This window comes from Indicator indicator, chromosome 11 (assembly GCF_027791375.1).
Source record: "Indicator indicator isolate 239-I01 chromosome 11, UM_Iind_1.1, whole genome shotgun sequence".
In the NCBI taxonomy this organism is placed as follows: Eukaryota; Metazoa; Chordata; class Aves; order Piciformes; family Indicatoridae; genus Indicator; species Indicator indicator.
This window is the reverse complement of record NC_072020.1, coordinates 14,383,826-14,408,797: the sequence shown is the minus strand read 5'-3', so window position 1 is coordinate 14,408,797 and position 24,972 is coordinate 14,383,826. Positions and strand designations below refer to the sequence as shown.

At 41.9% G+C, this 24,972-nt stretch overlaps 1 protein-coding gene across 1 annotated transcript; it reads right to left on the bottom strand.

Annotated features, from left to right (window-relative positions):
- Positions 1–18,167: 18,167 nt before the first annotated feature.
- Positions 18,168–23,855, bottom strand: MPLKIP (M-phase specific PLK1 interacting protein). The gene is made up of 2 exons (XM_054384961.1): positions 23,496–23,855; positions 18,168–19,014 (listed from the first exon to the last, which is right to left on the bottom strand). The coding sequence occupies exons 1-2, from the start codon at positions 23,853–23,855 to the stop codon at positions 18,811–18,813; spliced, it is 564 nt and encodes a 187-aa protein (XP_054240936.1). The 3' UTR covers positions 18,168–18,810.
- Positions 23,856–24,972: the final 1,117 nt, after the last annotated feature.

The window sequence follows — 24,972 nt, the reverse complement described above, 5'->3', positions numbered from 1 at the left end:
GTTCCAGCACCTGTTGCACAGCATGTGATGATTCTCATGGCTCTGTCCATGATTCTCATGGCTCTGTCCATGCAGAGGTGCAGTTGGCATTACCCACCACTAGCTCTTTCAAAGGGGATGGTGCGTGCATTAGAACTAAGAGGAAGCCAGACTCTAAGAGCCAGGAGCTCTGTATCTGTCTGTGTGCACGCTGCTGCTGAAACACTGCCAATTGAGTGTGGCTTCAGCGACTGGCCTTTGGATGCCTGAGGCTTCTCTGCTTGTGTCCTGCTGTATCAGCTGATCTAATGGGAATGTTTGTATTTTTCAATAAATGCTGTACTTCCATTCAAAAATAAGGCACTTGCCACATCTTTGGTACTCCTAAACTCCAGGTCAGACAGACTGGTGCTGTAACCACTGAAATTATTTGCCATTGATAAAGTTAGAAGATGGGCAGTGAAGGTGCAATAGGAAGTTAGGAGGGCTAGTAGCACTTACGTAGCTGTCATTCAGCATTAGGCTGGCAAAAAGCACAGCTATAGCCCAAAGTGTCTTCTCATTTTGGAGACAATGCTGTGGCAGCAGCTACAATTAGAGCCTGGATTTTACTTCTCATGACCAGTTCAGGCTGTAGTGCATAGAATCATAGAATAACTTCGGTTGGAAAAGACTTATAAGATTATTGAGTTCAATCATTTTCTAACTCTGCCAAGTCTGGTGCTAAACAATGTCCCTCAGCACCACATCTCTGCATCTTTTAAACACCTCCAGGGATGGGGATTCAAATATGTTCCGGGAGAGCCTGTTCCAGTCTTTGAGAAACCTTCTAGTGAAGAAGTTTCCTCTAATACAGGGTGTTGACTTAAACATAGCAGGCAGTTGGTTGAAACAGTTTCTAGTTGTCTGCTCCGTTTTTCTCATGGAATCTGCTGCAGCTAGTTAACATGACAAAGTTGGTTCTGGTTTATGTGGGACTATAAACCTGTAACGGTTTGAGAAAGGTGCTGTGTCCCATTTGTTCAGCTGTTGGTGCTGTGAGGTCACCAAGCTGTGCAGAAAGGTGCCAGCAATAATTCTGGTGGGAGCTGTATGTGAATCACTGTCCTCAGCTGCAGATAAAATCGCATCAAATGAAAGAGGAGAGATGCATATAACTGCAGGACAATAGCCTGTACCAACACAGGGCAATGAATATGTCCATAAAATTGTTGGCAAGAGGGGAAACAAAGCATCTCATGTCACAGCCGTGCTAACACACAGCTAACTGCCTGTTAGCTTTGAGGGAGCCATGCAGTTTTGCAGGAAGTTCTGTTAAATTGGCTGAACTGGGATTAACTCGCTTCTATTTTTAAGGAATGCCTGTTAGCCCTGAGAGGCCATCTGGATGAAGGGGATTACAGCTACCAAACTCCCCCATCACGTGGCAGAAAACACAAGTCAGAACTCTTGGCAGCGACAACAAACTAGGGGAGAGAGCTTCATCTGACAAATGAGGGGAACTGTTTCTTATCCCAGTCAACTGTGTTTGCTTCCATGGAGCTTGAGGGTTTTGCATTTAAAACTGCTTGCTCATTATGGCTGCTTATTTGGGGTGGTTTTTATTGCCCATGGAGAAAACTCAGTGTGATTGAACTCGAGAGGAACATTGGGTCTGAACCTGTGGTAATGTTTTCTTTTCCCTCAGGTGTGCCAGCTCTTGCTAATAGGCACCACTCAGGATTGCTTTTCACAGCATGGCTCCGATTCCACTGCAGCTGTTCCTCTGTGGCTACTTTGGACGTACCATTGACACAGCAAAGTCTCATAGCTTGATGAATGTGTCTTTAATAGGACTCCTTGCAAAGAGGCTTTGTGAAAAGGATTTTTCAATGTTAGAAAATCCAGTGCAGAGGAGAAGTAAGTGGGTAGCAAAGGGAATACTCAAGTGTAAGATTTACAGAAACCAGCCTGGGAGCCTGTGGCATTCACAGGCAGATCTGACAGCTGTGTGCTGCCTGTAAGATAAGTCAGGGAGATAACTGGTTTCTGTGGTTAGTATTTGACTTGTGCAGATGTGCATCTCTGCTCTACTCCCTGCTACATGCTAGGGTATGCTAATAGTTGCTAGAAGATGTAGTTGGAAGCAGGTGTTGACTGTGCAGGTCTAGCACAGGTAAGAGCCTTTATTCTTTCTTCCTGCTAGGTCTTTTCAGGCCCATTTCACAAATTTATAAAACATGTTAGCAGGTTCTGACAGGGGAGAGACTGTTTCTCCTGCTTTTCAAATGTTTTCTGAGAAAATCAGTAGATGAGAACTAGAAACAAAATGGAAGTGGGGTTTTCTTGTGCTACAAAGCAGTGTCTTCACGTTTCTATTAGCATTGCTCCTTCTGCTTCAAGTTATGGGAAGGGCAAGCTGAGGGTACAGAAGCCCCCCTGTGCTCCCTGCCGTCCCTGGTGACTTGCTCTCTCCAGGTGGCATCTGCTGCAGACTGTGACCTTGCAGTGCACTTGTCGGGGCCCACGAATGCTTCTAAGTTTCTTTAGTGGGTGTTTGGAGGGACAGACACCCGAAAGTAAATGACAAAACTCAACTAGAGCATAGCTGCTTTGTTCATCTCCCATCTTTGACTCTGTGGCTATGTGGAACCCTGCTCTTGGCCAGACAACACTGTGGCTGGTGCCTTCCCTGTGTCCTTCTAGCACGTGGTCTGTGCAGGACTGGTGTTTTGCACTCCTCTGATGAGACCAGGGGGGGCAATTAAAAACAAGGAGGTGATGCTCTGTCATTGCAGCAGTCTGGAAGTGTTCAGAGATGTGGAGATGTTACAATGTTGGCTGGTTTTGATCTGAGCTTCCTTCATGGAGCATCTGGAATGTTTGGATCCAAGCCTCCGGTGTGCATATGTTTGTTTCCAGTTGGAATCATTGCTTGTTTCCTGCAGTAGTTGTACTAGTGTCACTGGTTCAACAATGACATAATTTTCAGGTCATCTGGGGGGCTACACACAGCATCCACCAGTGTGTCATTCTTCACCCTCTCCACAAGGGAGGAATACTTGCCTCACATCAGCACAGTTGGTTAAACACACCATGACCCTTCTTTTTGCATTACTTTGGAGGGGAGGGGCTTTAGAAAAGTGCTGTTATGTTCCACTTGGGAATTTGGAGAAAGGGGCTTGCCTGAGCTCACGCAGCACGTTTACAATGACATAAGGAGCCAAGTATGTGTCTCTTATCTGTTTTGCAGCAAGTGCAGCGATGAGCATGCAGATGGTCCAGGTTTTGTAATGCCACACCAATATTTGTCTCTAAATTGCAAGCTCCAAGAAAAGATCAACTGGAGGTCCTCTGCTCTGAAAAACTGTCGGAAGCTCCAAAATGCTTTTCTAATGGTATTGCTAATCTAATGGAAGGATGTTTAGGTAATAATATGAAGAAAAACCCAAATATTTCTTTGTAGCATTTTTAAACCCAGCATTACCAACACTGCCTTTTGTGTGTTGCTTTAATTATTCCTTCTGGGAAAATGGGTTCTAGGCACTGCAGCATTTGTTGTTCCCCAGTTTCCCTCCACCAGGCCAATGGATGTTGATTGTTTCCAGAATACAAGATTGAGCACAAAGGCTTAGTTTAGATGAGTTTGTTGCTTCTATTCTGGACAAGTTGATTCTCCTCTTTTTGCCTTGTTGCTTGTCCATAAAATACGAATAAACAGTTGTGCCTCATCTCTCAAGACCAACATAAGAATAAAAGCATTGCCTGAGTTTCTTAAAAATACTGGTAAGTGTGCTAAAGGTCATTAGAAAATTGATAAACTTCTTCCTTCACTTCCTGATCCATGCCCCTGCAAAGCAGTGAGTGAGAGATCAGGATGTTTGCAGCTGGCACAGTAGCCAAAAAATAGTTGTGACTGGAGAGGAGCAGGCCCTCCTCTGCCTTCCTGCACTAGGCTTTAAAGTGAAAACCTCTGCACTGGGAAACAGGACACTGTGTGCAGTATGCAAAACCAGCAGCAAAGTGACCCCTGTGCAGCCCTGTAACCTTCCACACCACACAAATACTTTTGAAAAGCCCTGTATCATCTCTGGGCTGGAGTCCTTGCCCTTAAGACAAGGAAGGCAGTGGTCCTCTGGCTGCTCAGGCACCTTCCTGCTTTCTACCCTGCTACTGCAGAGCAAAGTTTAATTGTGACCGTTTCTTTTAAAAGCTTTTTTGTGGAAGTCATTCACTGTGGAGTGAAAAAGTAGACTGAGAACTACAGAAGGCATGGGAAATGAAGAGAAATCTATTAATGATGTATATGAGAAGGCAGGTAGTAAATAACAGTTTAAAACTTATCTGCAGATGGTCTGGTGAGTCCACATCAGGAAAGTATTACTCAAAACCTGGCAGACTTTATTAGAATCTATGTATGCTTTTCTCCCCAGATTGCTTCTCCTTATGGATTGCAGATCCTGCTCTGAGCCTTCCAAGCAAGCAGATACAATTATGCAAGGCAGTAAAAGGAGGCATGCAGGTAGGAGTAATAATTTTTATTTGCAAAGTGTACTTGCAATTACAATGTTGATTTTGGGAACAACGACCAAAAAAAAAAAAAAACCACCTAATTCCACAAACTTTGCAGACTTGTTCTATCAGAAATTCAACCTTATTTCAGCTTCTCACATCAGAGAAGGCAGAGATGGCCTTCTCTTTTAACTCCTGGGAGGCTCCCGTCCGGGTTTGGTGGGTTTGTTTTGTTCTTTGGCTGGGTTTTTTAAGTACAGTTTTTAAGTCTTAACCATAAAAATTCCAATTCTTTACTGACATCCAGGGAACCCTTCTGTGTGCTTTACTGAAGCTCTTGTCATTTGTTGCTACCATGCAGCCTCTTGACTCTTCCCTTCCGTTTCTCAACTCCCATATTGAGGTTTCAGCATTACAGAGCATTTGTATTTTAAAGATTATTATCTGCTGCCCTTCATTATGGGGGAGCAGTAAATCAAAGCATCACTTTGCATCTGAAATCCAGTGCTTTCTGGGTGTATTTAAAACACAGAGATATGGCTAGACGCAGTGTGATAAAAACAAGGTGCTCTTGACCTTGCAGGAAGGCTAAAAGTGTGAAATGCAGAAAGGATATGCTAATATGAAGTCTGTGACAGAAAATTAGTTTGAACTATATACCTTATTATTTAGTATGCTCAGAGTACAGGCACAGAGGTATGCAGTTCATGTGAAATCCCAATTGCATACAATTAATTTAGATATTGATTCACAGGCATGCAATTTATATGTACAAATAAAAAGGAGCCATACCTTGTTACAGCCTGTAATTTGTAGGCTGTTAAGTAAATACATGATTCTTCTCAATTACCTTTTGGAAACAATGTTTATTTAAACACATCTCTTACTCTCTTTGAAGTGATGAATGAAAAAAACCCCAATTATTTGATTAAGAAAATGTCAAAATTTTAAAGAAAACATCATTTTCACCAAAATCTTTTGATGAAACTGATGTGACTACCTAAACGATCTTTTTCTTAAACATATATTTCCATCAAGTTCTAAAAATATGTGAGTACTTGAGAAATAGTCCCACTATGAGGCATATTCCTGTCTTAGGTAAACTATGGAGATATTTAAGGTGAGGCTCAACAGGGCTCTAGGCAACCTGATCTAGTTGAGGATGTCCCTGCTTACTGCAGAGGGGGTTGGAGTAGATGACCTTTGGAGGTCCCTTTGGACCCAGACCATTCTATGATTCTATGTTTGTCTTAAACATTTCATCCATATGACATGTTTGTGATGGCAAGAGCAGAAAGGGAGTAAGGGAGTAAACAGCATCCAGCAGGATTGAATAGAGTCACTGCAGTCCATAACAAAATAAGTCAGTAGCTTAAGTATTAGGTGAGCTCATCAATTACCTCTATAGAATTGGGAAGAAAAACATAATGAAAAGAGGTCAGGATTTCATACACAGAAGAGAAAGAAACCCAAATGCAGATGCTTCACTGACACTCAGTTTGAGGGAGTGTCTTTCTAGTTGTGTTTTAAGTGTGATCAATGCTCAAAACAGCTTCTACTGTAGGGAAAGGGGGTAATTGTCTAACTTTCTACACAATGCAGAGACAATAATTTGGCAAGACAAAATCAGCAATGTATAGATGCATGCTGTGGCGCATGGAGACAATGTTAATAAGACACTGGCTCAACCTCTTCCAACAGAGTGCCATGTAATTGCTCCATGCTTGGCTAAGTTCTGTAACTCCGTTGGAGGATTCCACAGGGCAGGAGAGCTAACACAGCAGCAGCATTATTAAATTCATAAATGCATAAACAGACCCAAAAAATTGGATTAGATTTCTTACCAATAGGATTTTTGTAAAATGGGCTGGAGCACCTCTCCTATGGAGACAGACTGAGAGAGTTGAGGCTGTTCAGTCTGGAAAGGGGAAGGCTCCAAGAAGACCTTATTGTGGCCTTCCAGTATCATAAGGGAGCCTACAAGAAAGCTGGTGAGGGGCTTTTTAGGGTGTCGAGTAGTGATAGGACCAGGGGGAATGGAGCAAAACCAGAAGTGGGTAGATTCAGATTGAATGTTAGGAAGAAGTTCTTTACCATGAGGGTGGTGACAACCTGGAACAGGTTGCCCAGGAAGGTGGTGGAAACCCTGTCCCTGGAGGTTTTCAAGGCCAGGCTGGATGGGGCACTGAGCAACCTGATCTAATGTGAGGTGTCTCTGACCATGGGGGGTTGGAACTAGATGATCCTTGAGGTCCCTTCCAACCCGGACAATTCTGTGATTCTGAAGTGTACAAGGGAAGCTGGTAGCTCCAGCTGTTCTTCAGAGGAGTTCTAAAACTGTTTTCTAAGTGGGAAGGAAAAAGCTGCTGCATTAAAGGCACTTTAGCTAGTCAGAAAACGAGGTGTGTAACCCTTTTATGATGCACCCTGTGTTTTACAAAACATATCTGTGTCTTGCAGTATGTTACATGTTGTTGGAATGTTGTGTTCAGCACCTCAACAGCCTGGCCACTACTAGCAATGCATTAATAGTTCTAGGCTTGATTTTCTGTAGCTTTTAAAAAATAAGCTTCATGAAGGTTTGACATTATGGTGGCAATTCTATGCTGTAGAAAGAGATGATGCCACCTAAAGCCTCTGTCCAACAAAATTCTGCAGCTAAAAGAATTTTAAGAGCTGTGCCCTGTGGAGAAGGACCTGGCAGTCCTGGTGGACAGGAAGTTATCCATGGGACAGCAATGTGCCCTTGTGGCCAAGATGGCCAATGGGATCCTGGGGTGCATTAGGAAGAGTGTGTCCAGCAGATTGAGGGAGGTTCTCCTCCCCCTCTACTCTGCCCTGGTGAGGCCCCACCTGGAGTATTGCATCCAGTTCTGGGCTCCCCAGTTCAAGAGGGGCAAGGTTCTACTTGAGAGAGTCCCAACAGAGGGCTATAAGGATGATTAAGGGACTGGAGCACTGCCTTGTGAGGAAAGGCTGAGAGGCCTGGGGCTGTTTCATCTGGAGAGGAGGAGATGAGAGGGGATCTAATAAATGTATATAAATATATGAGGGCTGGGTGTCAGGAAGGAAGGGACAGCCTCTTCTCACTTGTGCCCTGTGATAGGTCAAGGGGCAATGGATGTAAACAACAGCACAGAAAATTCCACCTCAACATGAGGAGGAACTTCTTTACTGTAAGGGTCACAGAGCACTGGAACAGGCTCCATAGAGAGGTTGTGGAGTTTCCTTCTCTGGAGGCTTTCGAGATCCATCTGGAAGTGTTCCTGTGACCTATGCTAGATTCTATGGTCCTGCTCTGTCAGAGGGGTTGGACTCGAAGATCTCCAGAGGTCCCTTCCCAGCCCTAACATCCTGTGACCCAAAAGCTGAAATCTAGACATGAACTTGTGGATTATTTTTTTGTTTTGAAGCAGGGAAAGTTTGTTACCATATACTTGAGAATACTGTTGTGTTTTGCATTCTGATCTGAAAAGCTGAATCCCATTTATTTCCAGGTGATGAGAGAGCAGGTGCTTGGTCAGATTGAGCATCTATCAGTTGTGGAGAGAGTGGTTATTAAAAAAAGGTGTCATTAAACTAATGGCTAGTAGAGCTAAGGACTGGTTTAGTCTGTGATAATTGCTTGAGAATCATCCACTGGAAGGGGCTACACTTTTGATTACAGCATAAATTATTTCCATATGCAGTGGAATTCAACAGTACAAGCATCCCTCTCTTACTTCCTAGGAGGCTGTGACCCCCACTGCTATAGTGTTGAGCATGAAAACTGAGACTGTTACCTTAGCCTGAAATTGTTTCTGCTGTCATTGTAGATTTTAGTTCAGATAAAGGATGAAAACCAAACCCATGTTAACTTCAGCAGGGATTTCCATTTAATTCTCCAGTGACAGAATTTCCCTTTTGAATAGAATTTTGCTTTTTTTGATAAAACTACCTTCCATTAAAGAAAATTATGTATAATTTGGCCCACTTATCATGGCCACAGAGGAGCTGAAATGAAGATCTCCCTAAGAGCTGTGAACCACACAAATGTGTGGATTATCACAGAGATTCTTGCTTGTTCCAAGTCCTTGCACCCTAATGATATGAAACAGATTTTTTTTTTCCTAAGAGAAATAATTCTGAGACTTCTTCTCAGCAAATTTGAAAGGTGCTCAGGAAAAATAGCATGGCTTTGCAGACTTTTTATCAGGATCTGGGACATTTAATGAATAGTTACTGCAGAGACAGAGATGCTCCCAGAATTAAACAGCTGCCATTTATCATTACTCTCTGTTGGAAAGTGCGGCTGCCTTGCTGCTGGCATCCCTCCTAACAGGAAGGTGCTGCATTTAAAACTTGCTCTGAAAATGTTATTGATTAACTAGCTTTAGGGAATGCAATAGGGAGGGTAAAACCCACTGGGTTCTCTTCTGCCACTAAATGATAATAAAGACACCTTCTCTTGCTCTAACCTGTTTGATTTGAAAGCACTTGCAATATCTGCTCTGTCAGGAGAAGTAGGGGAACAGTGCTACTCAGTTCAGGATGGAAAAAAATCTTGTGATACAGATATCTCTGAAGAAGGCAGTTTTTGGATGGCTTAAGTCACAAAAGCACAGAAGTGTTTTAAAAGAGAAATACCAGGTTCAAATGGAGTGTCAGCTGAAGAGACAATATGGGAATAGTTGGTGGAAGGGGAGTCCAGAGCCAAGGCAAGACTTGGCCACAAAGAATGTTGTGGAGCCTATGAAGAAATAAAGAAATTCATGCAGGCCTTAAGATCTTCCTTTAGCTTTCTACTCTTTTGTGACACTTATGGGAAGCTTGTAACATGTTCTGGACCCTGCCCATGGTCTGTGCTGGTGCTCTATGACACTACTAACAGCTGAAGAAGGCTTGTGCTAAACTTCAAGGGAAACGGTGCTTTTGGAGGTGCAGACACTTTCACTAGTGTGTCTCCTTGCCAGGAGGTGCTGCAGAGGAAAGTTCTGCTGTACTGATGATCCTCCCCAGACACAAGAGGAACACCAGGAATTGGATTGTTTTGGGATGCTTACGTAGGGACAGACTGTACACTGGTAAGGGTGCACGCTTTGATTGAGATGTTTCTGCTGGTTTTCTCTGATGCATCAATAGTTAGAATAATACCAGAATCTTGCCTTTTCCTTCTGCTCCTTGAAAAGGTTACAAGGCTGAGAACAGTTGCTCCATAGCAGATCTTCTGTTTAAAAGATTCTAATATAAATTTATTTCTGAAGGAACTGAGGGTGGGCTGAACTTCAACTGTATTTTTAATGTGACAGTAAATGATTAAATATACTGAATAGGAAAAGTCCCTGTACACAGAGATTTACTTTTGCTGCTGACAGAATTAACTTCTCCTGAAAACACACACCTGCTTTCTTGTCATTCATGGACTGAAAACCAGTAATATGTTCTGTGGCTGCTAAAGGGAGGGTACCTTACTTTACACTTTCACGAGGTAGTTTTCTTCCCTCCAGCTGGGAGTACTGTCAACAAGGATATGCTGAGTGGAAATATGAGTATGTAAGAGATGTCAGGAAGCTACTAGGAAGAAGTGGAATCAAGATGATGCTGTTTTCTCACACCCCTTTCTTACAAACATTTTCTGTTGTCTTCTCAGTGATTTTGGCCCTGTTTCTGCAGCATTTGGCACAGATGTGAGCACAGCTGCTTTGCATGTTCAGAAAAGAACTTTTTCTTAATCTCCAGGGAAAAGGGTGACCACTACAGTAGGGGAACATCTGCTTCATACAGCTCTCACTGCACATCCGACAAGGCCCACCAACCACTCACAAGATGTTAGGGTTGGAAGGGACCTTCTGGAGATCATAGAGTCCAACCCCCCTGCCAGAGCAAGACCACCACTCTTGGACTCTATTTTGTAAGCAGTTCCTAATCCATCTCACTGTTCTTCTATCCCACACTTTCTGAGCTTGCTCACAAGGATGTTATGGGAGACAGTGTCAAAAGACTTACTAAGGTCAAGGTAGACTACATCCACTGGTCTCCCTGCATCTACCCATTCAGTTATGACATCACAGAAGGCTATCAAATTAGTCAAGCAGGATTTCCCCTTGGTAAATCCCTGCTGACTGCTCCTAATCATCATCATCTCTTCCAAGCACCTAGAGATGACCTCCACAATGAGTTGCTCCATCGTTTTTCCAGGGATGGAGGTGAGGCTCACTGGTCTGTAGTTTCCTGGAACCTCTTTCTTGCCCATTTTGAAGACTCAAGTGACACTGGCTTTCCTTCAGTCCTCAGGCATCTCTCCTGTCTGCCAGGATTTTGCAAAAATGATGGAGTGGTAGAGCGACAACATCAGGCAGTTCTCTCAATACTCTTGGGTGTGTCTCATCAGGGCCCATAGACCTGTGTTGACTCCATTTGTGTAACTGATCCCTAACCCAGTCTTTTGTTGACTAGTGGAGAGTCTTCCCTCCTTCAGTCATCTTCTCCTTCATCCAGGCTCTGGAGTTCAGTCTTAGGAGTAAAGACTGAAGCAAAGAAGGCATTCAGCAACTCTGCCATCTCTGCATCCTGAGTTATCAGGGCTCAAGCAAAGCAGGCTCATTTAGATGAGTCAGGAGAATCTGCATGCACTTTACTTGCTGACATCATCTCCAGCAATGAAAACCAACAGGGCCTTTAGTGGACTGGGTGCGCTGGGTGGTTGTGTGGTATCAATTCCAGCAACCCCTCCAGCAGAGTCCTGAAGGGTAGATCAAGCCTATTCCAACAGAAAGGGCAGAAAAAGCAGGCTTGTTTCCAGGGAAGGCGTAGGCAGAAAAGCTTTAATACATGGCTGATGGACACACAGTTCTGAGGCAACAGAAGACTCACTGGAGCCAATATGTAAAACATTCAGCAGTTATTCTGAGAGGAAATTAATCGGTGGCAGGAAAGAGCAACCAGATACAATAGATACCCTGAAAACACAGATTTCATGTTTCTTTGAACGAGTTTTGTACATGCTTGGAACTTCAGAAGCTATTCTAAGTACAGGAGTACTGCTGGTAGGATAAGCTGCCTTCAGCTTCAACAGGGACATGATTTGGGAGTTCATTAACTTGAAAACAGCAATGGCAGTCTCTCAACCTGTTATCCATGATGCACATCCTGCTTTCTTAACACTTGGATATAAACAACCAAATATTTCTTCTTGGTGCAATTTAATTGCCATAGCAACCAGGAGACTACTAAAAATTTACAGGTAAGAGAAGTAGCTTCAGGGAGGTGGATTGGCAAGTAATCAATAGACCCTTGGTGCCCTGTTACAGTGACCAGCTCAAGTTGGTTGTACACTTGGACTATTTGCAGATGTGAATGCTCCCTTTCACTTTTTTGAGAATCCCCAAGATTTTCAATTGCAGATTTGTCTTAGCTTAAAGAAAAAGTGCAGATGAAATGAGACTTAGGCAGTGATGCTAGCCTGTACAGGTTAAATGGTGTGAAGGTAGTTACTCTCAGTCTCTGTCCTGGTGAGACCACACCTCAATTATTATGTCCAATTCTGGGGTCTCCAGTTTAAGACAGATGGGAAAACACTAGAGACAGTCCAACAGGGAGGGCTATGAGGATGATTAAAGGGCTGGCGTATCTGACTTGTGAGGAAAGGCCTGGAGCAGAGAAGACTGAGAGGGGATCTTACTATGGATTATAAATACCTGAAGGGTGGGTGTCAAGTGGAAAGGGCAAAGCTCTATTTAGTGGTATCCTGTGACAGAACAAGGGGCAATGGGTACAAACTGGAACATAGGAAATTCCACCTAAACATAAGGGGAAACTTCTTTACTGTGATGATGCTGGAGCCCTGGAGGAGGCTGCCCAGAGAGGTTGTGAAGTCTCCTTTGAAGACTTTCAAAACCTTCCTGGATGCATTCCTGTGTGGCCTGCCTTATGTGATCCTGTTTTAGCAGGGGAGTTGACTCCTGGTCCCTTCCACCCCCTACTCTTGTTTTGACTATAGAACCAGTGAGAGGGTGATTCCCAACATCTGCTGAGGGAATCCAGCTCACAGCCATATTTTACATTAATCCAAAAATCTTCATTAAGCCATAGGAGGTAGTGGTTTGTTTTTTTAAAATGCTGCACAACTACTACTTAGAGTTCAGTGCCTGTTGATACTACTCCCTAGTTGGCAATCAGTGCTGTATAAAGCTTATGTTCGCTCTGTTATTTGTGGTTTGTGCTGTGTAGTCACCACAGAAGTTGTCAATTAGCTTGATTTCCTCTTCCCTTGTTTCAGCATTGGCTCCTGTGATGCTTGAAAAGAGAATGATTTGCATCAGCATGCAGAGGGGTTTGTTGTTAGTATTTATGCTAATAGTGGCCTCAACATGTTCAGCATCTGAACTCTGAGGAATTCCCTCATGCAGAGTACAAAGATTTAAACCCAAAGCAAAATACTTGTTGACTCCACAGTAACAGCTGTTAATTCTGCTGACTACACAGCAATTAGGTTGTGGCAAAATACACATGGCTACCAGGTTTAAGCATGCTTTCAGACAGGATCAAGCAGCTTGATTACTGCTGCCCATGAAGGCAGTGTAGTACCTTCAGAGTTTTGGTACAGCCTATATGAAATTACGTGTATTAAAAATTACAGCTTGACATGAAGTCAAATTCTTTGCCTCCTAAGATGCTGTCACTAACAAAAAAATGAAAGAATATTTTAAATTCTCTTGTCGACTCCAGTAACCTAGTGGCTCACTGAAGATGTAGAAAATCCAAAACACCAAGAGGTGTGTTTGTGTGTCTGTGGGAAGGAAAGAGTCTCATTCACATTGTCCTTGTTAAAATCCCATTCTAGCTCCAATCTGGAAACGGGCTAGCACAGGTTACACTGCACTTCAAATATGTACCTCTCATGTAGACCATCTGACCACATTTCCATTTTTCTACCTGTAATAGCTCTGCCCTGCTGGGTGAACTGTGCTGGCCAGGTCTGGGAAATGTTAAGCACCGTCAAGTAAGGGAAAAGGAGCATCTGAGTCTTTTGAACTATGCTATGCAACCAAAACCACCTGAGCTGCCATCAACTGACATCTGAATAAAAGTAATTAAGTTTTTTTTCCTTCAGAGGGGGGAAAAAAATCCAAAAGTATAAATTTAAGTTACCCTCCACACTCCTGTTAGTGCTAGCTGGAAAACATTGATACTCAGAATGAAGCAAGTTTAATACCTGAAAGTTACTTGCCTGGTAGAACTTGAAGGTATGGTTTTTTTTTTACTGCCAAAAAATACTGGCATTTGAAATTAAAACGCAGGAGTACTCGACTCTAAAATTTTAAGAAATAGAGGCAAGAGATTAGCAAAGCCTGTGAACAGAACAACCTTGTTTTGTGAAATTAAGTGTTGGTATTTTTTTCAGCTCGTTTAAAAAAACATTTTTCTTGCAGTATTGGGAACAGGATAATACAGGTGATGCTGAACTGTAAGGACAGCCCCAGTCATGTAGTCTATCTTGCACTGTGCAAAACAAAATTTCCAGCCCCGCATTTCAGCTACTTTTTTGCTTAATTTTTTGTCCTGTTGAAGGACAAAATCTCCTATTTTAATAGCAGTAGTGCCAGCAGCATTAAAAATTTCACTCTGACAGCTGTACTGGTATGGCCCTGCCTTGGCTACATGTGTGACTTCATTGTATACAGATGTTTACATTTATAGTTCAGAAGAGGAATGTGACACAGCCAGAGATCAGCGAGCAAGGGGCAGAGGAATTCACCTGTGATTTTACTGCAGAAGAGGCAACTGTACAACAGGCCTAGGAGTTAAAATTACAGATTACAATTTAGAACATTGGTAAAATTTAAAATCCAGGGTGTGCACTTAGCAAACCACTGACACGGTTAACGTGCTGCAACCCATGTAGAGCTGGTGACACAAAATGGCTATTGGGCTCAAAACACTGTCCCAGCCCCACTGCACTGGAATGGCAAGAAACTAGAGGTAACATCTAGGGGAAGGGTAGTTTGATCACCCTTGTCTAGCACCGAGTATCTGCCCAACTGATTCTAGCCCAACAGTCTCATTGTCCTAGTGTCATGAAGGAAGTAACAAAGACGAGAGGAAGCTCTTTCAGGCAGATTTAATATGCTTTAAAGATTAAGCCTAGATTTGAGGTATGATATTCAAGAGCTCATAGTTTTTTGAAGGGTAAATTCGGGAGTCCAGGTTAAGAAAGTATTTTTTATGTCAGCTAGGCATGTATTTTAATGGAACAGCAGAAAACTGAACTGATGCATCCTCTGCCTGGTGAGGCATGCAGATAAAAAGTTAGTGTAGGCAAAAAAATTCCGAACTAATGACTAAGAGCTGGAACTATGCTGCTAAGTGTTAACGCAACAAGAAAGGTGATTCCTTTCTTGTGGTGCAAGATGCTTGAGCCAGCTGGCACACACAAGCTCTTGAAAGCCCAAGCTATGAAAATCATTACATGGTTCTTCACCAGTCAGTGTAAGCAATCCTCCCTTTTCTGCCCTACTTCAGGGAGGAGGAGAGGAAGGCAGGCACCAAAATTTGGGGAAAAGAGAACAAGTCTTTCTCTTGAGAACTTAAAATTGTGTAAAACCAAGTGGAATTCATTGCAAGACAGTCTTGGCTCATGTATGAATTCAGATTCACAGCATTAAACAGAGCAGTTTATTACAGAGCTGACAAAAAGCACTGGCAGAGAAATGGGTGACAGTTTTCAAACTGTAAAGTTGAGATATTTACGTATCTTGGTTGCAGAAGTAAATCCTCTGATATCACTGATTACTCAGAAACCCAAACAGCCTATAAAAACTGTTCTTTAAACAGGAACTTTACTTGTAGACTTGCCCTGTTTCAAGTGCTTCCCCCCCAGATGTCTAATTAACACACTGACACAAAGTGATGAGCAGAGAAACAGGAAAAGAAAAACCACCTGTCTGCCGAAGTAGATAGCTGTTCTGCTGACTAGAATAATGTCCCCTGCAAAGCGCATTCCCAGTTTTGACATGAGAAATCCATCTCACTGCCTTACTGCTAATTCTCAAGAGAAGTGGTTTGACACATTTTTTTTTTTTAAATCCAGTTTTAATTAGAAGTTTAACATTCTAAATTGATACAAAGTCCTAATGTAAAATAGTAGAGGAGAATGAATGTTCCACACTAAAGTTGCAGAGAAACCCCCAACCTAAGCTCTGTGAAATACTGCACCACACAGCTTGGGGCACCCCCTCACCTCCCATGTTGCTGTTACACAGAACTGTACTCTACTGATTTCAGCTGTCTGGTTGTGGTGGTAGCACAGTGCAGTACCAAGAGTTTCACTGTTCAGCACAGCAGCTAACAGCAACAAATAAAACTAAATTTTTGCTAAGAGAGTGTTAGTAATGAGTTATACAACTCCTTTAAAACCAAATATGAAGTCAGTTGGACTTGACAGACACACATAGCACCAAGACAACAGAATGGAGAGGTACATCAATGCAGACATGTGAAAAAGGAGCTAAATGACTTACCTTAAAATCTAAGAAGTCTGTCGAAGAAAGAACAATGCTCATAGTGTGTTTGCTATAGAGGAATCCCTTTTTAACAAGACACAGGCACTATTTTATTTTGTGAAGTCATAAAGAAAGGCTGTGTTTATGCTGTACTTCTCATCAAATGCCACTTCCAGAGCCATGCTGCGGAAGTGACAGATCCTATCTCCATTAGAAACATGTGGGTGAAAAGAATGTTTGCCATATGGGAAAAGGGAGAAACACGGGTGAGTGCTTCCTGGATGTCTCAGCAAAAGAGACAAAGCTTAAACTAGCTTTAAGTACATAATATTTATCGCTCTGAACACGTGTTCATGCATTTCACAGCTTATTCAACGACGACATTTTGGAATCTTACTGTAATTGCAGAATTTCTCCTAGAAGCCAGACAGGTGCAGTATGATGAGGTTAGGAAGTTTATTGCATTCTACATTTTAATTCCTTGCCGATTCTTGACCACATTATTGAAGTCTTTAGCAGTACGATGTACTTAGAATTGTTGGGTCATATCCTGCAGTGCAGTGGAGCCGCAGCTTAACAGATGGCATTGTGGGAGGCCTGTACTAATTAAACAACGCTTCAAGATTATTTCCTCAGTTCTCTTTCTGGAACATTTACCTTCATTGATGTCTGACACTCAGTTCCAGGAATTATTACCAGAGGAGGCTGCCTTTGACCCCTGGGTCAACTGCAAAGCCCAAGTGCCCTTGCACAGGCAGATGATGTTGGCTATTGTACAAGCAGTCCCAGCTCTAACCATTTCTCTTCTCTCATCAATCTTTTCCCTTTTCAAACCCAGTTTCTTCTCATGTCTAACTGGGAACACTCCATAGCTTTGGTTTCTTTGATAGGTATCTCTTTCCCCAAGATCATCAAACATTACAAAAAGTAAACTGCACTGAATTACAAAGGAAACAGTAACAAAAAGGTGACTCGGTTAAGCACCCTGCAACTTTGTTTTTGGTGAGCTTTACAGCATCTGACATGGTTAAAAAACAAAAGAAAGTAAACCTTTTATGTCACTTTTGATAATTACATTGATGAATTGATTTATAAATTCTAAAGACTATATACAACTTGTTCTCTCAGTTTTGCTGGTACCTGCTACAGATAATGATGCTGACAGCTGCCATTTAAGGCACAGTTTAGAACCTGGGATGAAGATTTAACTGTTCTTGGTATCAAGCAGGCATTATATTCTCAGTTCTCTGAGCAGCCTTTTGGGGTATAAAACTAGAACACAATGAGGTCAACTGGGAAAGACACAAGTGACAAACTTCACGTTATGGTCGTAAAAGTGCAAAAGGTCATACTAGCAAATTTCAACGTGTTCAAAACTGAAATTGCTCCTGAAAGTGGCATTAGCCCAAGACAGTTTATACAGGACTATCCTACCTCAGCAAAAGACAAGTTACAAAGAACAGTCTAATGTGATTCCTTATGCTTTTCTACCTCCCCATTCTTCAGGACTACAAAAATATGCTTTCTGTGAAGCAAATAAGAAGCTTAAACCAAAACATACCTTTTGAAAGCTGAACTAATGCTTTTTTTTTTTCTAAACTTAGTTTTCACTCTCTACGCACTGCTTAAAAGCCAAGATACAAAAATAATGGTAGGTTCAACAAAAAAAATAATTTCTACTGCAGGCTTACCATGGCATGTTAAGACCATGCCTGCAGTTGGAACTATTTGTTACTTATTCTGAATTATAATGTTTACTACTGGTTTTATGAATAGATTTTCCACATATAGACAGGCTCTAAAAACCCCTGTTTTCCTCTTCATTCTGAAAATACAGCATGCATGCACACAAAACAAGACTTACCTAAACAAAGCTACCTGCCATAGATAAAAGTAAAAAGTAACTTTAAAAACATTGAAAAATCCTGTGCAGGTAAAAATCCCAAGATGCTTTGCATGTACTAGTGTCAACTGTGTATTAAGCTGTGACTTATTCTATGCTGGTCTAACAGGTGGATTCAGAAAGTACATTTACATTTATTTCATCTTGATGTTTTGTGTGCTCCTTAGACTTCAAATGCCACTAAACAGGTTTCTTACTATAATCCAGAAATGTCTACTTTTGTTCCAAGCAAGTATTTTCTGTGTTGTTTTTGTTTTTCTTTAATTTTTTTTTAACTACAAAAGCAAATTATTATGAAATTATGTTTATGACTCATGAGCTAATTCAACACATTAAACTTAACAATGACAATACATTTGTTACTTGAGATGGCTAAAAATCAGGTTTCAACTTCATGTTATGCTCCAATTAACAAAGAATTCTATGCCCAAAAATCAGCATGCAAGCACATTGACAGAGTCACCTCATTGCACTAGTACTGTCTGTGTTCATGTGGACACCTTAACAAACGTTCTAAAGTAATCTTTGTACATTACAAAACAAGGATTTACAAAACTTCTATTTTATTTCCAAGTTATTTCATTCTAAAAATGCTGAAACATTAAAAAAATACCATTTCCTAACACAGTTTACAATAAAAGGCTGACAGTCTGGCATGGAAGGGTAAATATATGGAAACCTGTTTTAACAGTTATAAATCAGTCGCTGGTGACTAAAGAACATTTTGTTTTTCAAAGCTGGTAGGCACTTCCATGTAGCCAGAAATGTAAGTTTTCCTACCATTCCTTTTCCCTCTCATACATAAAAATATCCAATGCAGAAAAAAAGTAGGATAAAAGGACCAGTGATCAAATAAAAGCATTATCTAAGGTCTTGCTTATTGTTCATCTTGTGTAAACATAAAGATTTTGTCCGAGTTTTCCTGATAAGATGGAGTTATTTGGCCTTTTAGAAATGTTAGCTGAAATACCTCCCTTTTTTACCAGTGTATGTTGTTTGCTCACTGCTGTATTGTTGGTTTATGTCTGTAACAGAAACTGGCTCTAGGCCAGCCCATGGGTCCTCAAGCATTGAAGGTCTGTAATAGTTTTCCACATCATTAGACACTCTTTTCTCTTTGCCATGCGGTGTACCAAATGGAGTAGATGTCCTGGGTGATCCCTTTGGAAGAAAACCATCAGGTAAAGAAACATTTAATAGGCTAATTAAAACTTAAAAAAAAAAAGCCTACATAAATAAATAGTTTCCTTCTAATGTAGCAGTGTTTTGAAGCTGATTATTGATGATAATGTTTACTCTTTACTTGCATCTTCCTCAGAATATATTAACTTTATTATACTTTTAATTAGGAGTGATGATTTACTAAATAAAAAAGCAGTCTTCTCCAAAATAGTCATTTATGTCACTCTGGCCTCATGCTGTTTTCATAAGCTGCCTATCTAACTCACAAGCTGAATGACAAAAGAGGGAGTTAGAGGCCAAGTAAGAGTTAATAACGTTTCCAAGAGCAAAGTCAGGTATTAAGTACTCATAGCTTGAACACAGCATTGTATGATGAAATTAGCTACAAATGACCTGAAAAAGTTATGGGGAAAACCACCTTGTTTTAAACCAAACAAAATTCTGTAGAATTTGAGAACAGATTACCTCACCTGATATACATCTGGGATATATTACTGATTAAGCATATTAATCACTGATTAAGCAGATACTGCATGAAGAAAAAAGCTTTTGCATGGAGCTTTTGATATTTGATTTGTTTTGAAAGATAAAGGATAACCACAATTTCTTCTGTAAACCTGCTATAAGTCTGCAACTTAGAGAGCTATGACACACAGGAAATCACTTTTCCGTTTGCATTATTCATGGCTCTCTTCCTCAAATTCATCACCCCCCCAAAATGAGGTTTTTGTCTAAAGTTGTATTTGTTTTAACTTGTTGTAAACGAAGTTAAACAACCTGTACTATACATACACCATGATTAGTCTCCAAACATGCTTGCTGCATTCTGTAGGATTACAACAGGACTCCTCAAAGCTGATCATCAGTCTCTGATTGTGAAGGAGGGTAAAAGCACTGATTAAGGGCTGCTTCTCCCCCCTGCTCTCATTTCTTGGGCCAGCAGGGATGGTGCTGAACTAATAAACCCTACAAAATCTAAATAAATGGATCACACAAAACAATTTCTGGGTCAAAGTGAGAAATGGTGGCAAACAGTGAAGGTCCCTGTGCTTAGCCAGAAGAACAGATTCCAACCCAAACTGCTTGAACCTCTTTCTGAAAACAAGCTGTGGCAGAATCCTGTTTGTGTGGTCTCAGTAAGTCCTTTTCTAGAACTCCTAAAACTTGATGATAATGGGTACACAACCAAATGTGGGGACATCCATGTCTCATTTACAGGGCACTTGTTCCTAACAATTAATTGCAATACAATTAGGTTTTGTAGCTAAAATAATGATCTCAGAACACAAAAATCACTGTAAGGTAGAGAACTGCTTTACTGCATCAAAACCATTCAAGGATCAGAGAATCACCTGAAAATACATCTAAAAAACTAGGGAACGTGAAGTTTCCTAAAGCAAGCCAACGTGCACCAGCTGAAGTGCCTTTTCTGTTAAGTAACACTTAGAATGCAGTGTGTACTACTGCTTTACTACTATCTTCAAAATAAATTTTAAAAATAACTCCTTAAAATCCTACCAGTTTTAATGGATACTGGCACCTGTAACTGGCACTGCAAAACAGGCTGTGTGTGGAGCTTGTGTAACATCATGTCTAATCTGCGGAACTCCAAGCTGAACTGATGCAATGATCTGAAGTATCCAGTGACAGGACACAGTAACCCAATGCTAAGGCTTTTTTGGATGAATTTATTTATAAAAATAAATTTCACTCCAGTATTGTGCAAGCTGTCAGTGACACTGACATTTTAGCATCTTTGAAATCTAGGAAATCTATTATTATGCGATACAAGATTGATGGCTTTCAGTGATAAGTATATATGTAATTAAATTTAAGTCATTACTTTTTTTTTTAGTAGTATACATTTTTCGTATTCTAGGCCTGTGGAAGACAAAAATAGCCCTACCCATGCAAGAGCAACCATTCTGTGCAAAAGAAACTCTTCAGTGCCAAAGATACCTTAGAAAAGCTTTGTATTTTATTGTCACTGGTGCCAACAGTCTTTTCTCACTTAACTTGCCTTAAATAGTCTATTCTAGTCTACTATAGTAGACTACCACAGTCTATTTTATAGTCTATTTCCTTTTTCAGGTAACAAATATCTCTTTATACTAAAATTAAAAAAATACTCTTTTCCTGCTACTCATTAACACTACTACTACATATGGTAATACTGCCTTGAAAATGAGGACAGTCACTCCCTTTTTCAGGTTTCTTAAAAAATCCTGACTGTACCATTTCAAAGATTTCTTGTTGTTTTTAACTTCCTGTAATAATTTTCAGCCAACAACCACTAACTAGCTACTGCTGCTAGCTAGTTTGCTGAGTCCTGTGGAGTATAGAAAGAGAAACCCTACCACTGAGTTCTCAGATGTTCAAGAAATATGACATGTGTTTTTATAAAATGTAAAGCAGATTCATCTCTGTAGGAAAAAAACCCCAGAAAGCTCCATAAACTATTGCCTAACTCTGTAAACTGTCTGCCTTAACACAGGTTAAATCAGGCATTTCCAAAAAGATCCACAATGTTTATGTTTTCTGTTATGAAAACAGCATCTTGTAGAGTTCTACAAGCTTAAAATGAGCACAGAATGCTAATGATATGACATTATTAGGAGACTAAAGTAAATAGAAACTCTCGTTTGGATTTCCTGATGGGATTTTGAAGGGTCACTTAAGCCTTTCGTCTGAAAGGTGACAGCAGCATCATAGATTTCAAAAGCATTGCAATTCTCTTAATAATAGCATCTGAGATGGAGAACACCTCAGAACACACTTGACACTTAGAAAGTGTAAAAATATCCCTCTGTCTAAGTGTATTTGTGGCCTTGTGGATTGAAATTCTTGTTGCCCCCACTAAAGAAAATGCATACTGAGTTTGTGAGCATTCCTCTGTGGCTGCCTCTATTGCCTTTTCTGGCTAAACAACCCATGTATGCACACATACAGATTACCTCGGTCCTAGGCAAAACTATGGACAGAGGATGGATGTCCTAACAGTCTTAGAAAGCATCACCATCTGAGGTCAGTGCTCCTAAACTACTCACAAGGTGTGCAGAAGGAAAGGGCAGAAGAGGAAATATTGAGACTGGCTTTAAACTTCTACTTTTTTTTGTGTCAGGTTTGTTACTTAACACCAAGAATGGAGCCTCTGAGGCTGTTCCTGCTTGACATGAAACTGTTCTCACTAAAACCGGACGCAAATAGATTCCTGCCTATTCTTCTGCTCAGGTAATTTCAGGCAGGCCTAATTGAATATCCAAAGAATCACCTTTTAAGTGGAAATTAAGACATGGGTGACATAAGCTGTCCCTCCAGAATCTGCAGCAGAAACCCCACATCCTTTGCTTTTCAATAAGCAGAGAGGTTAAGCAATCTGTGTAGGCTTTCACACTGAAGGGAGGAATCTTTGACTTTGTGTTGAAGAAAATGCATAGAGTTTGTAATGAACTTTATTCCACCAACCTTGAGATTCTGCATCATAAAAAAGTAACCAAAGACTATTTTTGAATGGAAACATAACTATGCAGTGCAGGCACTTTGAGATTTTACAGATCTTTCAAGTCTTGACTCCATTATTACACTTCAATCCTGAAAGTGTCAAAAAGAACACCTGAAAATGTTATTGTTGTTTGTACTGCATGTGTCATTTGTTACATTTTCAGAGTTTCTCTAATACTGCGTAAAGCCAGCTCTGTAGATAAAATTGGTATTATCTCAAGAATTGTCATCCCCATCTGCACTGCCAGTCACATGCCCCAACTCAACCAGCTGAAAACAGTGTAGCTCACAGAACCTGTTGTTGATAGCTCTCAGGAAAAATACTTTATGTAAATTAAAGCTTACAGTGCAATGCAAAGACTTTAAAATGATACCCTATTTTCTCAACAGATGCTCTCCTTTCTGCTTAAAGGAGCCTGAGATTAATTCTCTTTAAGAGAGTATTTCTTTTCTCTGCTCATGTCCCAGAAAGCTGTGTGAATAAGGCAGCTTCCATGATCCAAGACAACACAGGCAAAGTAAAAGTGTATGGCACTTCACCACTCTGTTGCAGGAAAATTATCAAAGGGAGGTACATATAAGGAAATGAGGTGTTTGCTGCAGTTTTGGGTGGTGCTTAATTTTGTCTCTGCCTTAACAGAGGTGAAAAGGAATAAAGGTACACGATTGTGAGTCCTTCCCAAAGGGCCTTTTCCCCTTTCCTAATCACGCAGCTGCCTGAGCTGGGATCGCCCCATCCTCTATTGGGGGAAGGCAGATGTTGCCCAATTTGATGCAAGTCTCGCTCTCCACTGAAAATCGCGTGAAGGGAATGGATGCTGCGCCATGTCACAAGCCCTCGGCATGCTGTCTCCTGCGGGCGGCGGCCCTGCTTAGCAGCACCAGCAGCTCCCTCCCTCCAGCCCCCGCCCCGCTATGCAGAGGCGCGGGGCTGTCTCCGTTACCGCACTGCCCCATACCTGGTAGTGCCTCTGGAAACCCCCGGGCGAGCGCTTGTGCTGCTGCGGGTGCAGGGGAGCTCCAGCCGGGGATTTGCAGCCGTAGGGAGTCAGGTATCGTGGGCTGATGCTTTGCGGCCTGCGCGGGGTCTGCCCCGCCGGCGAGGGGCTCCCGAACCGCCCGCCGCCGCCGTGAAAACTCTGGCCATGAGGCGAGAGGCCGCTGCCGTAAGGCCCAGGCCGGTGGACGTAGGGCGGCGTGTGGTGGGGGTTCCCGTAGCCCCGCGGGGAGGGCGGCATGGGGCCTCCGCCAGACGGAGGGCTCCGGAAGCCGGCACTCGTGTACGGAGGCGTCGGGGGGCGGAAGCTCTGCCGGTACATAGTCTAAGCCGGCAAGGCCCTGGCAGAGACGAATAAAACCTGCGCAACGGCCTCTCTCGGCAACCGCCTCGGCGGGGCGGCGGTGCGTCTTCTTTCTTTCTCTTCCCTCCGTCCCCCGCCAGGCGGCTAGAAGGTTCCGGCCTCAAAACGTTCCGGGCCGGGAAGGGCGAGGCGAGGGCACCCAGCTGGCCTTCAGCCGCCCCGGCTGACCGGGCCTGGGGAGCTGGTGGCGGCCGGGTCTGGCAGGGGTGCCGGGCTCCTCGTCCGCCGGGAGCGGAGCAGCTTCACCACCGACCTGCCCCGGGGGCGGCCCTGACCGTCGCGGCCGCGATTCCTACCGGTACCTGGAGAGCAGGTCCCCGCGGTGGCTGAGAAGGAATCGTCTGAAGCAAGAGGGTCATGGAAGGTGTGCAGCAGCTGTGCTTGTTAAATTATGAGGCATTGCAATAAACGTCGGTATCTGTGAACTCCATGTGAATGAATGCTCGGGTACTACATCTGATAAAAATCAACAAAACCAGCTGTTGTTGTTGTTATTATTATTATTATTATTATTATTATTATTATTATTATTATTATTATTATTATTATTATTATTCACACAAGGAAAACCATGTCTGCACAAGACAGTTTTTCAACAAAAGTATTGATTTCTCTGATCAGTGTGATTCCAGAAAAGGACAGCTTCATCTAATTTAAGCACTTTTCACACCAAGCAAATCAGAAATGGCTATCATCACACACATGTTCAGCTATACTGAGATAGTTTTGCTAATTAATTTATTCTAGTTAGCCAATCCTAATTGCTTCTAGGATTTTAAGCATCCCTGCCATACTTGTCATTACAGAGCATGTCCAGTCAACAAACACGTCATGTAGAAGTCTTTTTCTATGTTCTCCCTGCAGCACTTCTGAAGCCTGTGCTATTCATAATGCTCATTTCCAAGCAGCCAGAATTTTCAGCTATTGTTGAGATGCAGCTGTCATCTTAGCCTCACAGGGCATTTCTCATAAATAAATACTGAAGCTCTCTGCAGGATTTTTTGTACTATTACTAAGCAAGAAGGCACCATGGTGTTACTGTAACAAGCCTTTCTTTCTGTCCCAACACAAACTA